General features: G+C 40.7%; 1 protein-coding gene across 1 annotated transcript; it reads right to left on the reverse strand.

Annotated features, from left to right (window-relative positions):
• Positions 1–3659: 3659 nt before the first annotated feature.
• Positions 3660–12650, reverse strand: ncln (nicalin; the record flags this gene model as incomplete). The annotated part of the gene is made up of 15 exons (XM_083888135.1): positions 3660–5603; positions 5692–5770; positions 5968–6021; positions 6433–6596; positions 7219–7260; positions 7359–7446; positions 7777–8003; positions 8304–8443; positions 8647–8735; positions 10002–10105; positions 10292–10372; positions 10628–10722; positions 10868–11012; positions 11417–11607; positions 12476–12650. 15 exons carry the CDS (start codon positions 12648–12650, stop codon positions 5541–5543), a joined length of 1737 nt encoding a protein of 578 aa, XP_083744261.1. The 3' UTR covers positions 3660–5540.
• Between the last annotated feature and the right edge of the window lie 5611 nt (positions 12651–18261).

Below are 18261 nucleotides of genomic sequence, written 5' to 3' on the forward strand. Positions count from 1 at the left end.
GGTTTTTAGACTCTGACATCTACGCTAACCTTACATTACCCCCACAGATAGTATGTACACTGATTCTGTCAGGGCGAGACTGGTTTCCTCCCCACCCTCTCTAAACTCCGTCTGCAGTGATGGTGAGCTTGTCTGTTGCTGTGCACCACATGTATTGATTTCCATATTATTGCACAAGTCAGTGGTGGTGTCTGCACAGCAGCTCTGGCCCCTCTGCCTCCATTAGTTTGATGGGAAAAACCACATTGTCGTGTGCAGGTGTGTGTGTGTGTGTGTGATGAGTATGGATGTAGCTGACTGTTAAACTCACAACATTTCACCTCTCAGTTTTTCTTTTGTGCTGATAATCAACAGACATTAGGAACATTCATGTATCATTCCTGTACAGAAAAAAAGCTGTTCTTCTTTTTCTTTTTTATTTCTTTTTCTTTTTCTTTCATCTTTCTCCAGTGTGTGTTGCGAAGCATCGGCTGCTGCACTAACATGAAGGCAAACAAGTGTCGTGCTGGTTTAATGACAGCAAAGAGCGAGAACTGATTGACTGAATTTACACGTATGACCAGGTTTACTGGTGGTGCCAGTTTCAAGGCTCACGGCTAATTTGGAAAAAGTAGCCCAGAACTTGTTTTTAACATAAAAAAAAGATATAATATTAATATTAGTAAGTATGTATGCACTCATTATGGTATTCAAGAATGCATGTCAAGGGAATGATTTTGGAAATGTGCTATGAAATTGTCTTACCAACAAATGATTGAAGAAAAAAGTAAACGCATCCATGTAATCAAATGTTTTTTTTTAATACATAAACTTCTCCTAAATGTGAGCAGCAGTGACCAATGAACACACAAACACACACACAAACCAGTGTGACACAAGCAGTAATTTGTCATAGATACAACTTCACTGTACATGTTTCAGTTTTTACATCTTTTTCACGACGAAGCTGTGAACGTTTTACATCCGGCCATAACTCGTCATTTCAAAAACGGATTCAACAGATTTTGTCTTTGATTTTCCCGGTGATCCTGACCTGTATCAGACCGATACTGAAACTGAGCATTGGATCGGCCTGAAAAGTCAGTTGTATGTGATGAGCGGTTTTCCTACTGCTTTTACTCTGTGTGTGTGTGTGCGTGCGTGTGTGTTCAGCAGCTGCTGCATGCGTAGACATTAAAGGGATATTTCTTATTCTTCCTACCTCTCGATCAAAGTTCCAGCTCTTGTTTGGATGAACAGCAGGCTTGTTCTGCTGGAGCAGAGGCCGCAGGAGAAGAAGCGTCGTTGTCTTTTACTCCCAGTTGTTCGTCTTCCACAATCCTCACCTCAGCTCTTTGAGGTGCTGAAAATACTTTCTTTTTTTTTTTATAAATGTTTCATTCATCTCTTATTTTATTTCTTTAGTTCAGGTAATAATTATTGATGTGTTTTGGAATTGCTGCTGTTTTTATTTGTGTATTTCCTTCCTCTGAGAGCACTGTTTGTTATTCCAGTTGTTGTTGTTGTTGTTTTCTGCTGTGTAGGAATCCGATATTTCCTGGGACCAGGAAGAGCCACTTGTTCATGGACATAACAAAAATGCTGATTTAGTCCAACGTCTGTTCTTTTGAATCTGAACGCTGGGTCACACTCATTCTGCTGTAGTCGTCGTCATCACACATCTGGTCACCGCTCAACTCATACACACACCGTTGTTTTGACAGGTGACTGTGAGTGAAGGTGTGGGATCTGGACGAGTTGCGTCTCATGCTTCATGTCTGGTACTCTGTGTGCAGAGTGTGCCTCTTCACAGTCTCACCACTTCTTTCCCTCCACCTCACTCTCCACACCAGAGGTCTTAAACTTGCGTCCCCCGGGGGTCACATCAATCAATTACATGCGGCCCGCCACTTAAATGTAAAAATGTTTTTTATTTATTGTGAATTACACATGGTTACGCATCAAACCAGTCACCACTATTCCATTCTGTAAAAATATCATCAGTGTTGTTTTTGCTATGTCATGATGGAATATAATGATGTACCAGCTCTACTGAGCACCTTGTTTTTCCACTTACCAGACTTGAAGGTCATTAGAGTTGGAGACCAGTGCTGTGATGATGTGAACAGTCTGAAGGTCGGAGGGGCAATATGATAACCTACTTAACACCACATCAGGTATAAATTTGGAATTTGGAAGATCATGCTAAAGTACGATCAACGTCTGTGGATTCTATCTATACTATATTTTGAATTGAAGTTTTTGAGCTAATTCATCTCTTGTTTTTGTTCCATTTTACTGGATCACTTGATTTTTTTTGTGTGTGTTGTTACATTGACCATCAATGATTTCTGTCACCTGTAGACTGACACTGGTTTATTTCCCTACACAGCCGTCTACAAGTATTACAATGAACATTTGCGTAACAGCTATCATTATAATAATATGGTAATCATTTTTGAAATAGGAAGTAGTAATACAATAGTAGGATGACGTTATAATAAAATAATTATTGATTTAAACATCATTTTCATGTATACCTTCATCAAGAAGGTATCATACTGATGCTAACCTACAGTAACTTGTTATTACTGTTACTTTGGAAAGGACATGGCATTACTGTAATACTGTCTCCTTATTCCCACACTGGAACAAATTAACATGATATAACAAGAATATTACATTCCTGTTACATAATGATTACCATGTTGTTAATGTCAAATGTTACTCCTAAATGTATTTACCTTAAATGACAAATATTGCTCGTCCGATAACTACGACCCACAACTGATGAAATGATCCAAAATTGTAATTCTTGAGAGAACGTCATGTTGTTTTAGTAGCTGATTATTGAGTGATGAATATTTGATACGATGTTGGCTCACACATCAGGTCATGTTTGTGTTTTGGTGTTGCCCGTGAAGCTCAGTTCACTCAGACGATTCACATGGGGCTGATTAGAATCAGTGATCGTACGGTGATTTAGATGAGAAGACGTCAGGAAACATCAGGGGAGTGGAGATGAAAGTGCAGCAGCACTGACTCAAAGACCTCGTTGGGTTTTGTCTGTACTGACTCATGTCATCACCACACACAGTTTCTCCATGATCCTTTTGATTTGTGCCAAAATTGCCCCCCCCCCCCCCCCCAAATTATGACATTAGAAGTGTTTGTGGAAAGATGGAAGAGACCCAGAGGGTATAGAAGTCTTGCAGGGATTTCTTTTAACTGCACTATAATTTATTAGTACTGTTTTTAATGTTTATTAGTAGTTTAAAATAGAAATGGGAAGGGGGAATTTGGGATTTAAAAAAAAAAAAAAAACTTTCTGGGGTATAATTAATTAAACCTATTTGATTGATACACATTTCCTTGGACCGTGCATACAACTGTAAACTTTACCAAATGCCCCCCCAACTGTTTTACAATTTGAAAAATTGTATCATGAAATACCATCAAATAAAACACGTCATGAAACGAAAACACGTGGACTTTTCATCGTTTATTTGAATCATATCTGATGTCATTTTCATTGCAAAGATCAAGTTTTGTGTCGGAGGCGAAACGCGAGTTCAAACCAGAGGCGAGTTCATCTCACTGTACACAAGAAAACTGTTTCAATAAATTATAAAAATTCATATGTACCACAGTATTTCCCTCGTATTAATACAAATGTCCTCTGTTAGTGGGGAGGGCGGGATGTTACAGGTTCATGTAGTAACACATGGTGAAAAAAAAACAAAACAAACATTAACACACAAGACAAAACCAGAGTCGACAGAAGGTCAAGGAAACCACAAATATGACCAAATAATTAGGTTCATGGTTATTTACCCAAATTGAATCCAAAACCTTCCGTGTTTCCTCTCATCATAAGACATTATTTCATGTATAAATACCGCTGTGTTGGCCTGAACGAGAAATCTTCACACAGCGTCAAAATGTAAAGTCGCTTTCCTGACACAGTCGGCAAAAGTTCACAATCAACACACACACTTCTACTGATAATCAAGGAGTAAAGGGGGAAATTTATCTTGTCCTGATGTGTTGGCGCTGAACTCTTCTCGCAGTAAATAACTCATGCTCTGATTAGACAAGAAAACATGATTGCTGCATGTGACCTCCTGTAACGTGAGCTTTTTACAGCACCATTTCTTAAAATCAAATCATTTGGGTTTGTTTTTCTAAATAAGACGCACCGTGTTTCAACAGCATCAGAGAAACAACCGTGGAGAAAGGTTAACGTTAAAGATCACGGAGGGTGTTTGCACTATTCTAGATTATCTATATTAATGTGTTACGTGAGCAGAAGAGGACATTTTTAAACACACAAAAACAATGATTTGGCAATTATTTACCTTCCTTTCATCTCTACGATTCGGTTTGATTAATTCACTAATTATTAAAATCGTACTTCACATTTTATTCAGACTTAGAAGACGTAAACTGGATTTTCAGTCCTTTTTACTCGGGGCAGAAAGCAAGGTTCAAGTGACATTATTTCCGTTTGGCAGACATGGAGTGTAAAATAATTATACTGATGGTTGTTTTTTTTTTTTTTTTGCTTCAACGATCACCTAAATCAGGGTTTCTCAGTCGTGGTCCTGGTGGACCCACTGCCCTGCTCGTTTGAGACGTTTCCCTGCTCCAACGCACCTGATTCAAACGGTCACATGATCAGGAAGTCCTGCAGAAGCCCGATAACGAGCCATTGATTAGAATCAGGTGTTTGAGCAGGGAAACTAAATCTAAATCGAGCAGGGCAGAGGGTCTCCAGGACCAGGAGTGAGAAACACTGACCTAAATGTATGGATTTTTGATTTTATTTCCACAGAATGAGCCTTTTTATTGACAACAGAGGCAGGTCTTCTTTATGCAGGCTGGGATTTTGAGTTTTTACAGTTCTTCAACATGCTTGGAAGAGGAAGATGAGGTAAGAGACATTTGATGTTGATAAATCCTACACCCTGTACACAACGGCTGTGAGGACTGAGAGAGCGAGAGATGGAAAGCTGAAGCAATAGGTCAAAATGAAAAACAGGAAGCCTCTGCACAAAGCGTGAGTTTAGTTTTGGCCAACGCGTCTTTCAACAAAATTAATTAAAACTCCCATGTGTCCAGTTTTGTCCTCTAGCTGCCCAAGGAAAACATCACCACTTGATAGTGTAGTACAGTAAGAAAAGGAATGAAGAGCGATCGGCTGAGCAAACATCACAAACCGTCACCTGACCTCGTCTGAACCTGTGAGGCCTGCGACGGCGTTGTTTCAAAATCAATCGCGAGAGTCCAATCGTGAAATATTCTCAGTGCAAAAAGGAACAGCTCCTGATTATTCTGGTCTGCGAGACCAAATCGACGAAAGTTGGCAGCAGGACAGGATCTGACATCATAGCTTGCGGAGCAGGATTGAGGACGTGGAAGTGATTCTTGCTGGTTTTGAAAAATCGGGGGAAACTGCAGCTCAAGCCCAGTTTACTGTGTTCTGACTGGCTCGAGTTTGAAGATTTCAGTGGAGAGGAGGAGAGAGGAGGAGTAAGGGCAAGAACAGGATTAGGTTGATCTTAGTGGGCTTTGACCTTGGGTTGAGTGATTCTACGGACGACACTGTAGAGGATGCCAAAATTCTGTGAAGAGACAAGAACAGTCATTCAGTGTTATTTTGTTCGTTTGCTGAGCAGAGAGCATGTGTGCTGCATGAGCACAGGCACTTACCTGGATAGCTAGATACATCATTCCTAAGTAGGCCGCGATGCAGACGGCCAGCAGCAGGTCAAAAATAGCAGGTTTCACTCTGAGGGAAAGAAAATGAAAGGGTGTGACTCTTTACGTGGTGGCTGCTTCTCAGCTTTGAATTATATCTATTACAAGGATGAAATGAAAACTTCTCCATTTTACATTTGAGGGCTTCCACAGAGCTCAAGTAAATCAGTGTGAGCAGCAGCAGAGGAATGGTGTGAAAGGAAGGAGAAGAGCGAATGAAAGCGTTACCTGTAAGCATTCATCGTTTGCTTGAGCTGGTCATAGAAAACAAACTCTGGATCTCTGAGGAGGAGAGAGTTAAACACTCAGTTAATATCATGAGCAGAAATAGTTGTGCTGCCTTTTATCATAATTGATTTTCTCTATTCATTAATTAGTTGTTTGGTCCATTAAATGTGAGAAAATGATTAATTTGTCCATAAACCAAAATTGATTGATTTCTTGTTAAATGGAGCAAAGAAACAAGAAAATATTCACATTCACAAAGAAGCTTTTCTTGACTCACTGCAATGAATTATTATATTATTATAATTATCCATAATGTCGTGTCAGCATATTTTAACATTTAAATTCACCATGTTACAGTCAAATACGTGCTTGTGTAGCACATTTAGGTGTTTGACAGTTATGTATTCGGTTATCATTTCTAGTTTTCTTTCTAGATGACATTCATGCACATTTATTGTTGTGCACCTTTTGTCTGCTTTCACATAGTGTTTCTTGACGTCTTTGAGGTAGCGTGTGAGGTGATACTCCAGAGTGGACACCACGCTGCTGTCTTTGTCCAGCAGCTGAGCAGCTCGCGGCTGCGCTGTGAGCCACTCAACCACCGCTGATAACTGCTCCTCCTGCACCTGCTGATGTAAGTATGTAGAATATACATGATTACAAAAACAACATACGACTGTGAACAAAATGATTAGGGCAAGTTCAAACTAATATTATGTTGACATTCTATCCACCTCCAGGATCTAAGGCTGAGCTCTGCTGAGAGCGCCCTCTGCTGGACAGTCTGATGAGTCTCCTCTAGACTATACATTTCAACTCAATACAAACTAATTTTTAAGGATCATATTTAATGTTTTAGAGTAATAAGATCCATTGGGTTTCTTATTTCACAACTCATACCTTTATTTACATTTTTATACACTAAAACAAAGGTTTTCTGTTTCAGCCAAATGCAGAGACATTTAATACATCACCACAGCTTTAGCTTTAACCCCAACCCTTGTAAATATGATATAATATAGACCTTAATTAAAGTTACAATGTTGTAAAAAGTAAATTTAATATAAAATATATGTGCATTATAACATCTTAAAATACTGAAACCTGAATATTTAATTCAATTTAGATTTAACATACGATCCTAACACATAATCTCTTCTCCCCACTGGTTAACAAAGTTAATGTGAGGCTAATTATTACCCAAAAGTCACTCCATCACCGAGTGTTCTGTACGTATGTTTGGTGACTTACCATTTGTTCAGTGAAGATCTCCAAGTCTGCAGGTGCCCCCTGCTCAAAAGAGCACAAGAGCAAAAATACAACATCACAGAGAGGAAACGGACAAATCATGAACAGTTTCAACACATTATAAACCATATGCTAATCTATACCTTCTCTGTGAGGTTGTATATGACCCTGGCCAACACCTCTGCCACCACTTTTGTGTTCCTGCTCAGTTTCTTTACATCAACGTGAGGCCTGCGAGACAGAAACACAAGTTTGCAGACGTTAGAGGACGAAGAAAAACTCAAACCGTGATCAAACAGGGACAGAGGAAAAACCTCAACACACCACAGGCAAAAAAAAAAGAAGAAGAGGATTAATGTTTTACTACCACACTGAAGAAACATCATGTCACACACCAACAAAAGCTCCAACACAGCAGATCTAACAGAAGCACACTGGTGAACTGGGGGGGGGACCCACTAGTCAGACCGAAACCAAGCGTTACACACAGGTCTACACCATCAACATGAATGAAGCTGGAATGAACACTTGCGATTCAGAGACTTGCAGTGATAAACCCACCCAGCAGGGGGCTCTCCCGCTCCTTGGCGAGAGAAGGGGGAAACTGACCGCACATCCATAATGCTGGAGCGCTCGGGCAGGCGGTGCGAGGGCAGGTGGGACAGAGTGAACGCCGGCAGGCGGCGGATCCCGAAGCGTTCGTGCTCCCAGGCCAGCATGTCCTCGGCCAGGTTTATTTTCTTGTGAACCATGGAGAACTTGACCTCTGGGTACTGACTGCTCACCACCTGGGATTAGGATCGAGAACAGAAGACGGTGGTTGTGTCAATTTCCCAGATGTGTGATCATTTCTGCAAAGCTGAGCAGTACATGTGCTCTGATTGCACGATGCATATATGCTATCAGATGTGAAGAGGATTTTAAATAAGATTAAAAGGTGTTACAGACTATAGCTTTAAAGCACTGTGTCAGGTGGCTAAGGAAAGCCAGTGTGATCCAATAAAACATGAATATAATCTCACAAATTCTGTCCAAACCTGGCCAACCCAACAGGTACAGCATGTGTAATAAAGCCTCAGCACACTTACCGTCTCTAGCTCCTTGAGCAGAGAAAACTGAGGAGTTCCCTCTTTAGGAGGTTTGGACACGTGGAGGTGCAGAGAGTCTCCGTTCCCTAGAGTGTCCAGACACAACACGAAAGCTACGTTGTCCTGCAGCAGACTGGAGTCTATCACCAAAGGCAGAGAAAAGCACAACAGAGGAGAGCGTTAATAACTACATTGAAAATGTATGGAAAGAGGAGGAGAAAGGAAGTGCTCATAAGTTTGGTCAACTGTATGAATTGGCATGTGTTTTACCGTTTCTATTCTCTAATGAGGGACTAAGATATCATATTTTATTCTCTTGTGTTTGACAGATGATGAACGGTACCTGTGTGGTCCAGATTCTCCTCCAGCCAACGTTTGGTGCCCTGATAGTTGAACTTCCCTCCACCGGACACAAAGAACAGCAGGTTGTACCTGAAAACACCATTCAGAGAGAGAGAGAGGAGCGTCTACAGGAGGACTCAGAAATCAACATGGAGGCGTCAGAAGTGACAAGACATGTCAAGTAAGAATTGCTAACTTTGATTCTATTGAGACAACTTTATTTTATGCAATGCACTTACAGTAAAGTCCATTAGCCCTTCACTAACTGCTTTCAGGGTCTCACTCAGCTACTCTTAAGTACATTTAGACATAAGACCTGACCATTTTAGGTGTTTAACACAGGGCGCACAGATAATGTTCACATGCTTCTCAAAAAGCATTCACAGCAAGACACTTAAGACTTCCTACTACAAATGGATGAACCACTGGGAAGCAATCAATACAACATCTAATGTTTCATCATGTATAAACCGCATTAAGCAAGTGTGCGGTGCAAAGCTTCACTCAGGAGACTGTGTTAACACAAATGTGTAAGATAACCAGATGCTGGGATACCACTTAAAAAATCATGGGTAGGGTCGGATACTGAGAACCAGTATTAAATTGATACCAGTCCATCACCAGTCAATACCGAGGAATTAATAAGCACCTGGACAAAAAATAACGCTATCGAGATTTAGATTACGTTAATTCTAACTCCACTTCAGAACAGTCGATTGGCTAGCATTTTCTGCTTCACAGCGACAATCGTATAGAGACGCGTCACAAAATCTGTCTAACTGTAGGAACAAAAACATCAGTGTAAAGTTAAAAGTGCAGGATTAGAGAACAAAGTGCATAATGTCTATGTAATGAAAGTGGATAGAGCATCTCTTAACATAGCTTTCTCCACAACTATCCCACCGTAAACTCCCTCTTCTTCAACCAGGTAAGTTTCAGACATCAAGTAGCTATGCCCAGCCTTCATTTGTTAATTAAAATATTGATAATTGCACTGGCGTATCGATAATTGTATTGCACAAGGAAGGACGGAAGCTGAACATGCATCTGCTTACTCCAAACTCCATTGGTAACACTAAAAACGTGTGCTAAATGATCCCAAGCTAATGTTTAACAGCATTCTGTGCAGCCTCCAACACTGATGGCTGAATAACGGTTTATTGTAACAGACTGACAGTCCTTCAATAGAGTGGAGTCTATCGTGTAAATAGCAGAGCCTGCCCACTGGTGGTGACTTAAGAAGCACCAAACTCTCCACAATCTCTGTATTGAGTTGTCCTCAAGGGTATCGGCAAGTATCATATCACACAAAAGACCAATAACAACCTGAAGGTGAATGTTGGTGTCATTACTCACCCGGCATGTGTCCTCTTGTAAGTGTAGAGTTTTGAGAAGAGACGAGCCAGCTCCAGTAACATGGACACACCACTAGCGTTTGAGTCAGCTCCATATGACAGCCACTGGACAACACACACAGTTGGATTACTTTGACTAAATATTAAATATCACTGAAAGTCATATGAGTTTTTGGACTGTGAGCTAATAAGTAAGTCACACAGATATTCACAGAGAGGATATTTTTTGCTGCTCATGTTACTAAACGTTTTGAAAGTGTGGTGATAAGGAGAAGGAAGCAGTGGACCTACTGGTGCAACACCAAAGGAGTCATAGTGAGCCACCACAACGATTGTGGGAAGGTCCTCTCCTCCAACTCCAGCCAAACGACCCTGGTGATAAACAACAAGGCAGAAACACTGAAAACAGAAGACAAAATCCGTAGCTTTGGATTTAGCTAATCCAATGTCACTGTGTTTAGTAAAGTGTCTGAGAGGATGACTATGCATAGCTGAAGTGAGTCACAGTCAACCCACTGACCACAGAATGTATCGGTCTTCTAGTACACTGCACAAACCTGCTTTTTAATATCAGTACACTGACATTACAGTACAGTTTGGAACACTGATCAACTGGATGACTCTCACCTCTAAACTGGTGATGGCCCAGTCACTGACAGCTTTGCTCTGAGCTCCACTGGTGACCATCTGGAAGCCGTTGGCAGTGGCCGTGTGCAGCAACACTAAAGGAAACACAAGAAAAAAAAGTTAATCTTTGATCTTAAATGTTGAAAAGTGGTTTGTGCATTATCACAAAACATGGCATACTCATCCCACGTGAGCGAAGACAAACAGATTACATCAGCAGGTGAATACTGAAGTCTCTACCTTCAGCTGCTGATAATGAGCCCTGTGAGGAGGACGAGATTAGGGTTTGGGTGTAGATGGACAGCAGCTCATTATCCTCCATGGCAAAGTACACAGGGACAATGGTCTCAGTGGCCAACATCTCTGGCTCCAGCTCCATGAACTGCTACAGAGGATGAAGAGAAGGGCATAACGTGTTTAAGCACAGCAGCTGATCAATTTAAGTGGGTCTCTTGTATTGGCCAGTCAACTTAAGATCAGTAAATCAACATTGTTGTAGGCGTTTCGTGAATAACTTATCTAATGCCTACTATTGCTGTTTTCGCAGTAATTTCAAACATAAACAGAAAAGTAGCCATTAATTATGACTGATGATGTATAGCTATCATTTTTATTTCTTATTCAGCTGTTAATCTGTAGATCAAATTTTACATCACTACAGTCTGATTATTCAACTGTGGTTTTATTATTCTCTTGAGTTAAAAATACCAAGTGAAGGACAGCATTTCACCTGACCACACACTGTAAAAAGTTGTTGTTGGTATATAAAAACGATGTGTTTTTAAGTACCTGCACTATGTCCTGAGGGACAGCAGACATGTTCTTGGGCAGAGTGATGACCACTGCTCCTGCTGACTGCCGCAGGGCTTTCTGGTACTGATCATAGGAGAAGTCTGCCAGCCGCATGATAACACATCGACGACTTAGTACTTCAGCCTCCACCGTACGGGCCTCAGTGTTCAGGATGGCGTTCCTGGTACCTGAGGATACCACAATCAACAATCAGCCCTTTTCATCACACAGATAAATACTACTGTCTTTATGCCATTGGGTGAATAAGACTAACTGGTCATGTTTCAGATTTCTGATCTATGTTTCAAGTTTGTTAGTTTTGAACAATTTTCAATACAAATATCAGACAAAGCATGATCAATATTGTGCATTTCTCTGTGAGATGAATAAAGTATCTATCTATCTATTGCGACATAGTGTATGGAAGGAGGAGTAGAGGAGACCGTTGTCCTACAAAACTCCTGCTCACAGTTTAACTATGGGAGTGATTAAGAAAAGGGGTCAAAACCTAGACCATACATTGGACTAGGCAAAAACAGATGTCATATTCACTATCGCTAACTGTGTGTGCAAAGATAATCATGAAAATTAAATACTGGTTGACTAATAATCAAAACAATATAGTTTTGCAATCCACTACTACAAAAGCAGAACAACCACAGTGCATCCAGTAAACTGTGAACATTTTAGCCAACGTTTTGATTATGTTGGAATTTTGCATTGTGATGTATCTTCTGTTATTATATTGCTAGGCGATTTATTAGAATATGTTGCACATTGACGTCTCCGTTATCCATTTTATCCAGTCTTTGTATTAAATTCGGCACTAAAAATGGAAACTTTTATCCATTTATCTGAATTCTTCACACTGACCTCGGATCAAAGATCTGATGCTAAGCTATGCTAGCAGCTAGTTAGCCGTAGCTGCCCAGCGTGCTGTCATTTAGCAGGATAGCTTGATAAAGCTAATGGAGATCGACCTTATTACTGGGCCAATCAGTGCCGTATGGTAAACTATTATTTATAGTAGAAGAAAAGGGACAAACGGTCACTCACCGTACGGCTGTCCCTGCAGGTCATACTGCTGCATGCGGTACACCGTGAACTCATGTGCCGCCTCGGCCGGGAGCGGCGACACCAGGATCAGCACCGCGGGGATAAATACGATGAAGGTGAGGGGAAAAGACGATTTGAACATGTTGTCAAACACTTCACTCGCCTCTTCGAACATCTTGGCGATCGTGTGTTGCTCACAGCCTGGGATAAAACGGTATTTGGTTTGACTGTCGCCGTTCTCCAACACTGACAGCCGGGTACCTGCAGGTCAGCTAACCGACCCGGAGCAAAAGCTACACAATTCTGATCAGGCTAATCTTCGGACATCCTTTTACTCCGGACTGGGAATCAGTCACAGGTTTTTTAAAAACACGTCATTACATTGTAATACGACTTTGAAAGTAAACCTGTATTCATGATTATAACCTGATAATCAAATGTTTCTAAAGCGAATCAGAGGTCCTTCAGGAATATTGCTGGACATCTACAGATACAGAGAGACACGTTTAGTTCATGCAACTAGATGGCGCAATAGCACCACAATGCGACAATGTAGTACTGTACTAATAGTACTTATAATGCTAATAATAACAATAATTATTATAATTATATTGTGTATATATAATGTACCCAATCCCAATTGCTCATTGTTAATTGGATACTCTAAGTTGAAGAAAACGCATTACAAATAATAAAACAATAAGAACCATAATACTATACATACAACCATACAACTAAAAGCCGGACTAAAAAGAGACTCAAAGGATCCTTTACCTTGCATCTTAAACTGTGTATTTGGGACCACAAGTAAAATCTGAGGTCAGAGATGTACAGTATGGAGGAGTTTGACCATGCAACGCTCTAAAAAGGGTTGCATCAGAGAGGCATCCAGTGTAGAACTCTCTGCCCGAATCAAATATACGGATCATCCACTGTGGATGTGCATTTACTGCATTTTCACAAATAGAATAAAGGTTTCACAAATCAGAGGGTGTGTTTTTATTAATCTTCAGGGTCTGTAGATTAATCTACTTCACATTTGAGAAGTCTAGGTACAGTAGTTTTGGATCAGGACCTGGTCCAAAGTGGTCTATATGCTGAAAAAAATGTGAAATATTCCTTTATTGCATTTTCACAAATAGAATAAAGGTTTCACAAATCAGACTGTGTTTTTATGAATATTCAGGGTCTGTAGGATAATCTAGTCCAGATTTCAGAACTCTAGGTACAGTAGTTTTGGATCCAGACCAGTTCTAATGAGGTCTGGGTATAAAACAAAAACGGTGAAATCTCCCCTTTAGCATTTTCACAAATAAAATAAAAGTTTCACAAATACAACAGTGGATGTCATGCAAGGTTAATGTCTTACCTAACATGTCTAAAATGTTTTCACGTCAAGAAGTGTCACAAAAAAACAGACAACCAGTGTACAAACAGTCGCACTGCACATCAAGTTTATTTCCCCTTAACTTTCCCCTTAAGTGCCGAATCGGAGGCTGACGAATCGGAGGCTAACTTCAGCGTCGTCCACTATGGCGACCCTGAGAGAGGTAGAAGTGAAAAGGGGAAAAAATAATAATATGAAGTATATGGCTCCTAATGTAGTGTTTATAATGTCTGCTTTACATGCTCCAGTGAGACAATGGCTTTATAAGTGGAAGAGAATAGAGCACTCTTTAATATCTGTGAACAGACCATGGCCAGGAGGAGAAGATGTGGGCTTGTAACTGGAAAGTTGCTTGTTTGAATCAAGGGCAGGGTGCCCCTGAGCAAGGCATCCAATTCCCGATACTCCCCGATAAGCGCTGCTCACTGCTCCTGTGTCCAGGTGCTGTGTCCTGTGTTCACTACTGTGTGTAAAAAGAAAGCGCTAAGTGCACTATCACTAATTGGTGTGTGCGCAAAAACAACTCATTTTTGCAGACATTTTTGCAGACATTAAATTAAAGATGAAAATGAAATGTTGGTAGATCAACAATCAAAAAAGATAATAGGACATAGGAGCTGAAGCCATTAGCTGTTACCCCTGAAGTTTTATTATGAAGTATTGTTTGTTGTTAAAACCCTTTTCATATGGATAATGGTGACATCTTGTGGTTCATTAAAGTGCACCTTTAAAAATGTTACCACTGACAGGAGAAGAAATTTGAAGAGGGAATATTTTTGCCACACTGTGGTGCTAAAAAGAAAAGTAATGATCTCACCGGTATCCATTTGTTACCACCAGACCTTATGACTTAAATACTTCACACACAGAAAAATATACACAGTATATACCGTATATGTGTGTGTATCTGTGTGTGTGTGTGCAGCTGCAAGAGCTGAAAATCATATTCTCCGTCTCTCTCGATCTCTTTTCTCCTCCCTCGCTGTCATTCCCTCCTGGGGCTGCTCTGCTAAGTGGGAGATTAATGCTGATATGATGTCCTGCCATTGCACTTAATGGACCTTGGCGTCATTATTTCCTGTAGTATGAGTAATCCAGGCCCAGTCTGGTGAGAGGGCAAGCATCGCACAAAGCATAAAACCAATTTAACATGGACGCTGGAACTCAGTGTAACGAGTTTACATTATTGAGAAATTATCATTCGGCCGTTCGGGTGACTCACAGTCTGACAGAGGACAATACGGCCACTCTGTGACATACAGACAAAAATAGTGTTCTTAGATAGATAGATAGATAGATAGATAGATGCATGCATACATGGTGCAAACAGATATATTTTAGTGTGCTGATAGGATCTACAAAATGATGACAATGACACACAAACACACACAATGCATGTGCTGTTCAGTGTCCTCATTTCTTCCCAGTGCTCCTGGGAATGTCCTGAGTCAGACCAGTCTTTGCTCCTGACCTCCGGCCACAGGGAAAAAAAACACTTTCACTGTGCGACCACACAAAAGGTGCAGTCACCGTGTTTGTGGGTAAGTGCCATGGATTAATGAGAGATTAGCCGCACAGTAGTACAGTTTCTATCTGTGAGCTGCCCCCCACCCCCCCCTTCTCCCCTCTACAGTTCATCATCCCTTCCCATTCTTCGAGGGTGCCGTCATTTTCTCACCGTGCCGACAGGTTGCTGAAAACAGTGGCTGCAATGAAGTGCTTAAACCGCCCGGCGCCCAGGTCAGAATCACAGAATACCAAAGATGTACCGTAAGAAGAGGGAGTTGCTCTTTGGCGTGGTCTCTCCACACGAGAACCACTAAAATCTCCACACCACGATGGTCTCGAAGAGTCTACATGTGTGGAGCAGGCCCTCTGAGTCATTCAGTATAATCCTCCTGATAATGAATGTGAGCTTAAAAACACAGCAAGTCCCTGCTTGATGGATAGATTTGCCAATAAGGGATGGGTGGAACAGTGATTAGAGTATTTTATCTCCTTTGTTAAAGCTCGTAGTTTAAATGAGTAGAGTCAACCTTCTTTTTCTGCAGATCTGTAGAAAAACCTGCATGCTATAGTAACTGCATGGATACAAGGGATTACAGTCGCTAATTTGATTTATGAATCCATTTTATTTCATTCAAATGCTAATTCAATTTGTATTGCAATTTTGATTTATTGCAATTCGATAGTAATTGTGATTACATTTTCTTCCTTAAACCAATATTGAATGATACATTTTTTGGCGACAATAACCCATGAGTCACATTCCCAAAATCAATGCACATGCTCAGTCAGCCTGACATTTATCTAAATTCAATGGGACAGTGGTACTTAACATGTATAACAGAACATAGAGCTGCAGCTGCTGATGATAAAATAAATGCAATATAAATATCAGTACTTTTCCTACTCTGTGTTGACTGAGCTCGTGCTGTAAAGAAATTGTTAAAACTCTGATAAATAACTCTGATATACAGAACTTCCAATATATTTTGAGGTTAATGAGTGACTGCTGCGTCATCAAGCCAGTCGAAATGTCGCAATTCCTCAAGAAAAAGCACGTTTTAAAATGGTAAAAAATCAAAAATCAATTCATGATATATTGAATGTTTGCCCTATCATTACACTGAAGAAGGCAGAACCTTAAATGTCTTCCTGTTTAATTGTAGTGTTGTTATTCATTTAAAACATTTAAAGTGTTTGCACTGCACTTGCTCTCTCGACATGACTTGGCAATAATGGATCTTGTGTGTGAAGTGAGGCGACAGCTGCCTCTCTATTCAAAATATGACCATTGTTTTCCTTTCCTCTCCTGCTGATTTACAGTGATTTGTGGCCACAGGCCTGATGGAGGCAATATTGCCCAGGCTTCTTTATGTACCAGGCAATTGGTTTACCAATCATTTTCATTAAGGCCAGAGGAAATAAGACAAAGAAAAGGGAGAACATTGAGTATGACAGCTGAGCTGCAGCCACTGAGACCATGAACCTATTTGGTTGCGCAGGGCAACAGTCAGATAATGGATGACGAGGCCTCATGGAGCCAGCCGTTCCATTAGGTTTTGTTAATGCGGTCAGAGGAGGTTGGCGTGGCTCATCTGCCTTCAAATCCACTTTGAGAGACGCTCACTCACGCTGGACAGAGGATTCAGCCTATCCCTTGCTTTTTCTTCAGCTCTCTCCACTGTTTGCCTTCTACTGGGAACTTCCTCTTGTGCTTTACAGTAAATATATGCTTCTTTCCTCATCTCTGTTGTCTCACCCCTTCTCGCTCCTTTTCCACCCCAATCATTATTGGAGTCACATCCATTTAGGGCTGCTGTTTTAGATTAGCTTGTGGTGTTCTTGCAGTTCCGTCACAGTCGTTGCAAAAGAGTAACGGGCTACACAATGTCTCTGAATTATTACACCCAGGGATTTGTGGCGGATACGCGCTTTTGCAATTCAGAAATCTTGGAGGCTTATTTTTAAATCTCAATGCTTCTCTAATGCTATATAAGCATGTCGGTGCAACATGTGTGGCAAAAAAGGGGGAACTCCAGGGTTGTGAAACAGGTGTATGTGTTATGACCGGCTGTGTGAACTGTACATTTAGTGGGCAGAAAGAGAGAAATTCATGAATGGAGACACCGTCACGGATGTGTGCTCGTGCATGTGGCAATCGTGTTCTGCGTTGTGCTGGGAATAAGTATGATGAGACACAATGGTGTCGAATGCTTTTCTAATTCTGTCTGTCTGAAAAGCTTCTGTGTGTAGTGATGCAGCAGGTATTTGTGAAACTTCAACTCAGACCACAGAAATGTTGACCGATGGGTGCCAACGCTTCCCATCTTGCCCCCACCAGGAACTTCTTAAAGTTCCACTAATGTCAGAACAATCAGTCTGTGTTCCCAATGTTTTTTCCACCTGAAAGGCACGAGTGCTGCCGGAATTTTCAATTTGTCTCAAACATCAGGACGTTTGGAACAAATCCGTTGCTTGGTCGGACATATTTTAAACGTGGCAGGATTTTGTGCGTCTTTGTCTGTTCCCCCTGACCTTGCCGATTTCTGCCAACCTTTGCATTAGGCGACCTACAGTAAAATCAGGCCTGATTCTGGGTCCTTCTCTCTGTGGAAAGTAACAGCCAAGTCTTAGAGATCGTTACCACCTGATGCTGTTTTAATAGAATCTGATAGAATCTGTCTTGGGCTGTACCTTCTATGTGTATTTTATTTTTATTTTCATAGATAGATTACATTTTACAAAGCATATTTGCCCTAATGAAGGTCTTATGACAAAAAAGCTGATTGTCTTCAGGGTCTTAAAAAGTATTAAAAGTTGATACGTCAATTTTGGGAAAATAAAGGCCATTAAAGAGTATTAAAAAGTCTTAATTGCAATTTCATGAGGCATT

Source organism: Microchirus variegatus, assembly GCF_963457635.1.
Source record: "Microchirus variegatus genome assembly, chromosome: 4".
Classification (NCBI taxonomy): Eukaryota; Metazoa; Chordata; class Actinopteri; order Pleuronectiformes; family Soleidae; genus Microchirus; species Microchirus variegatus.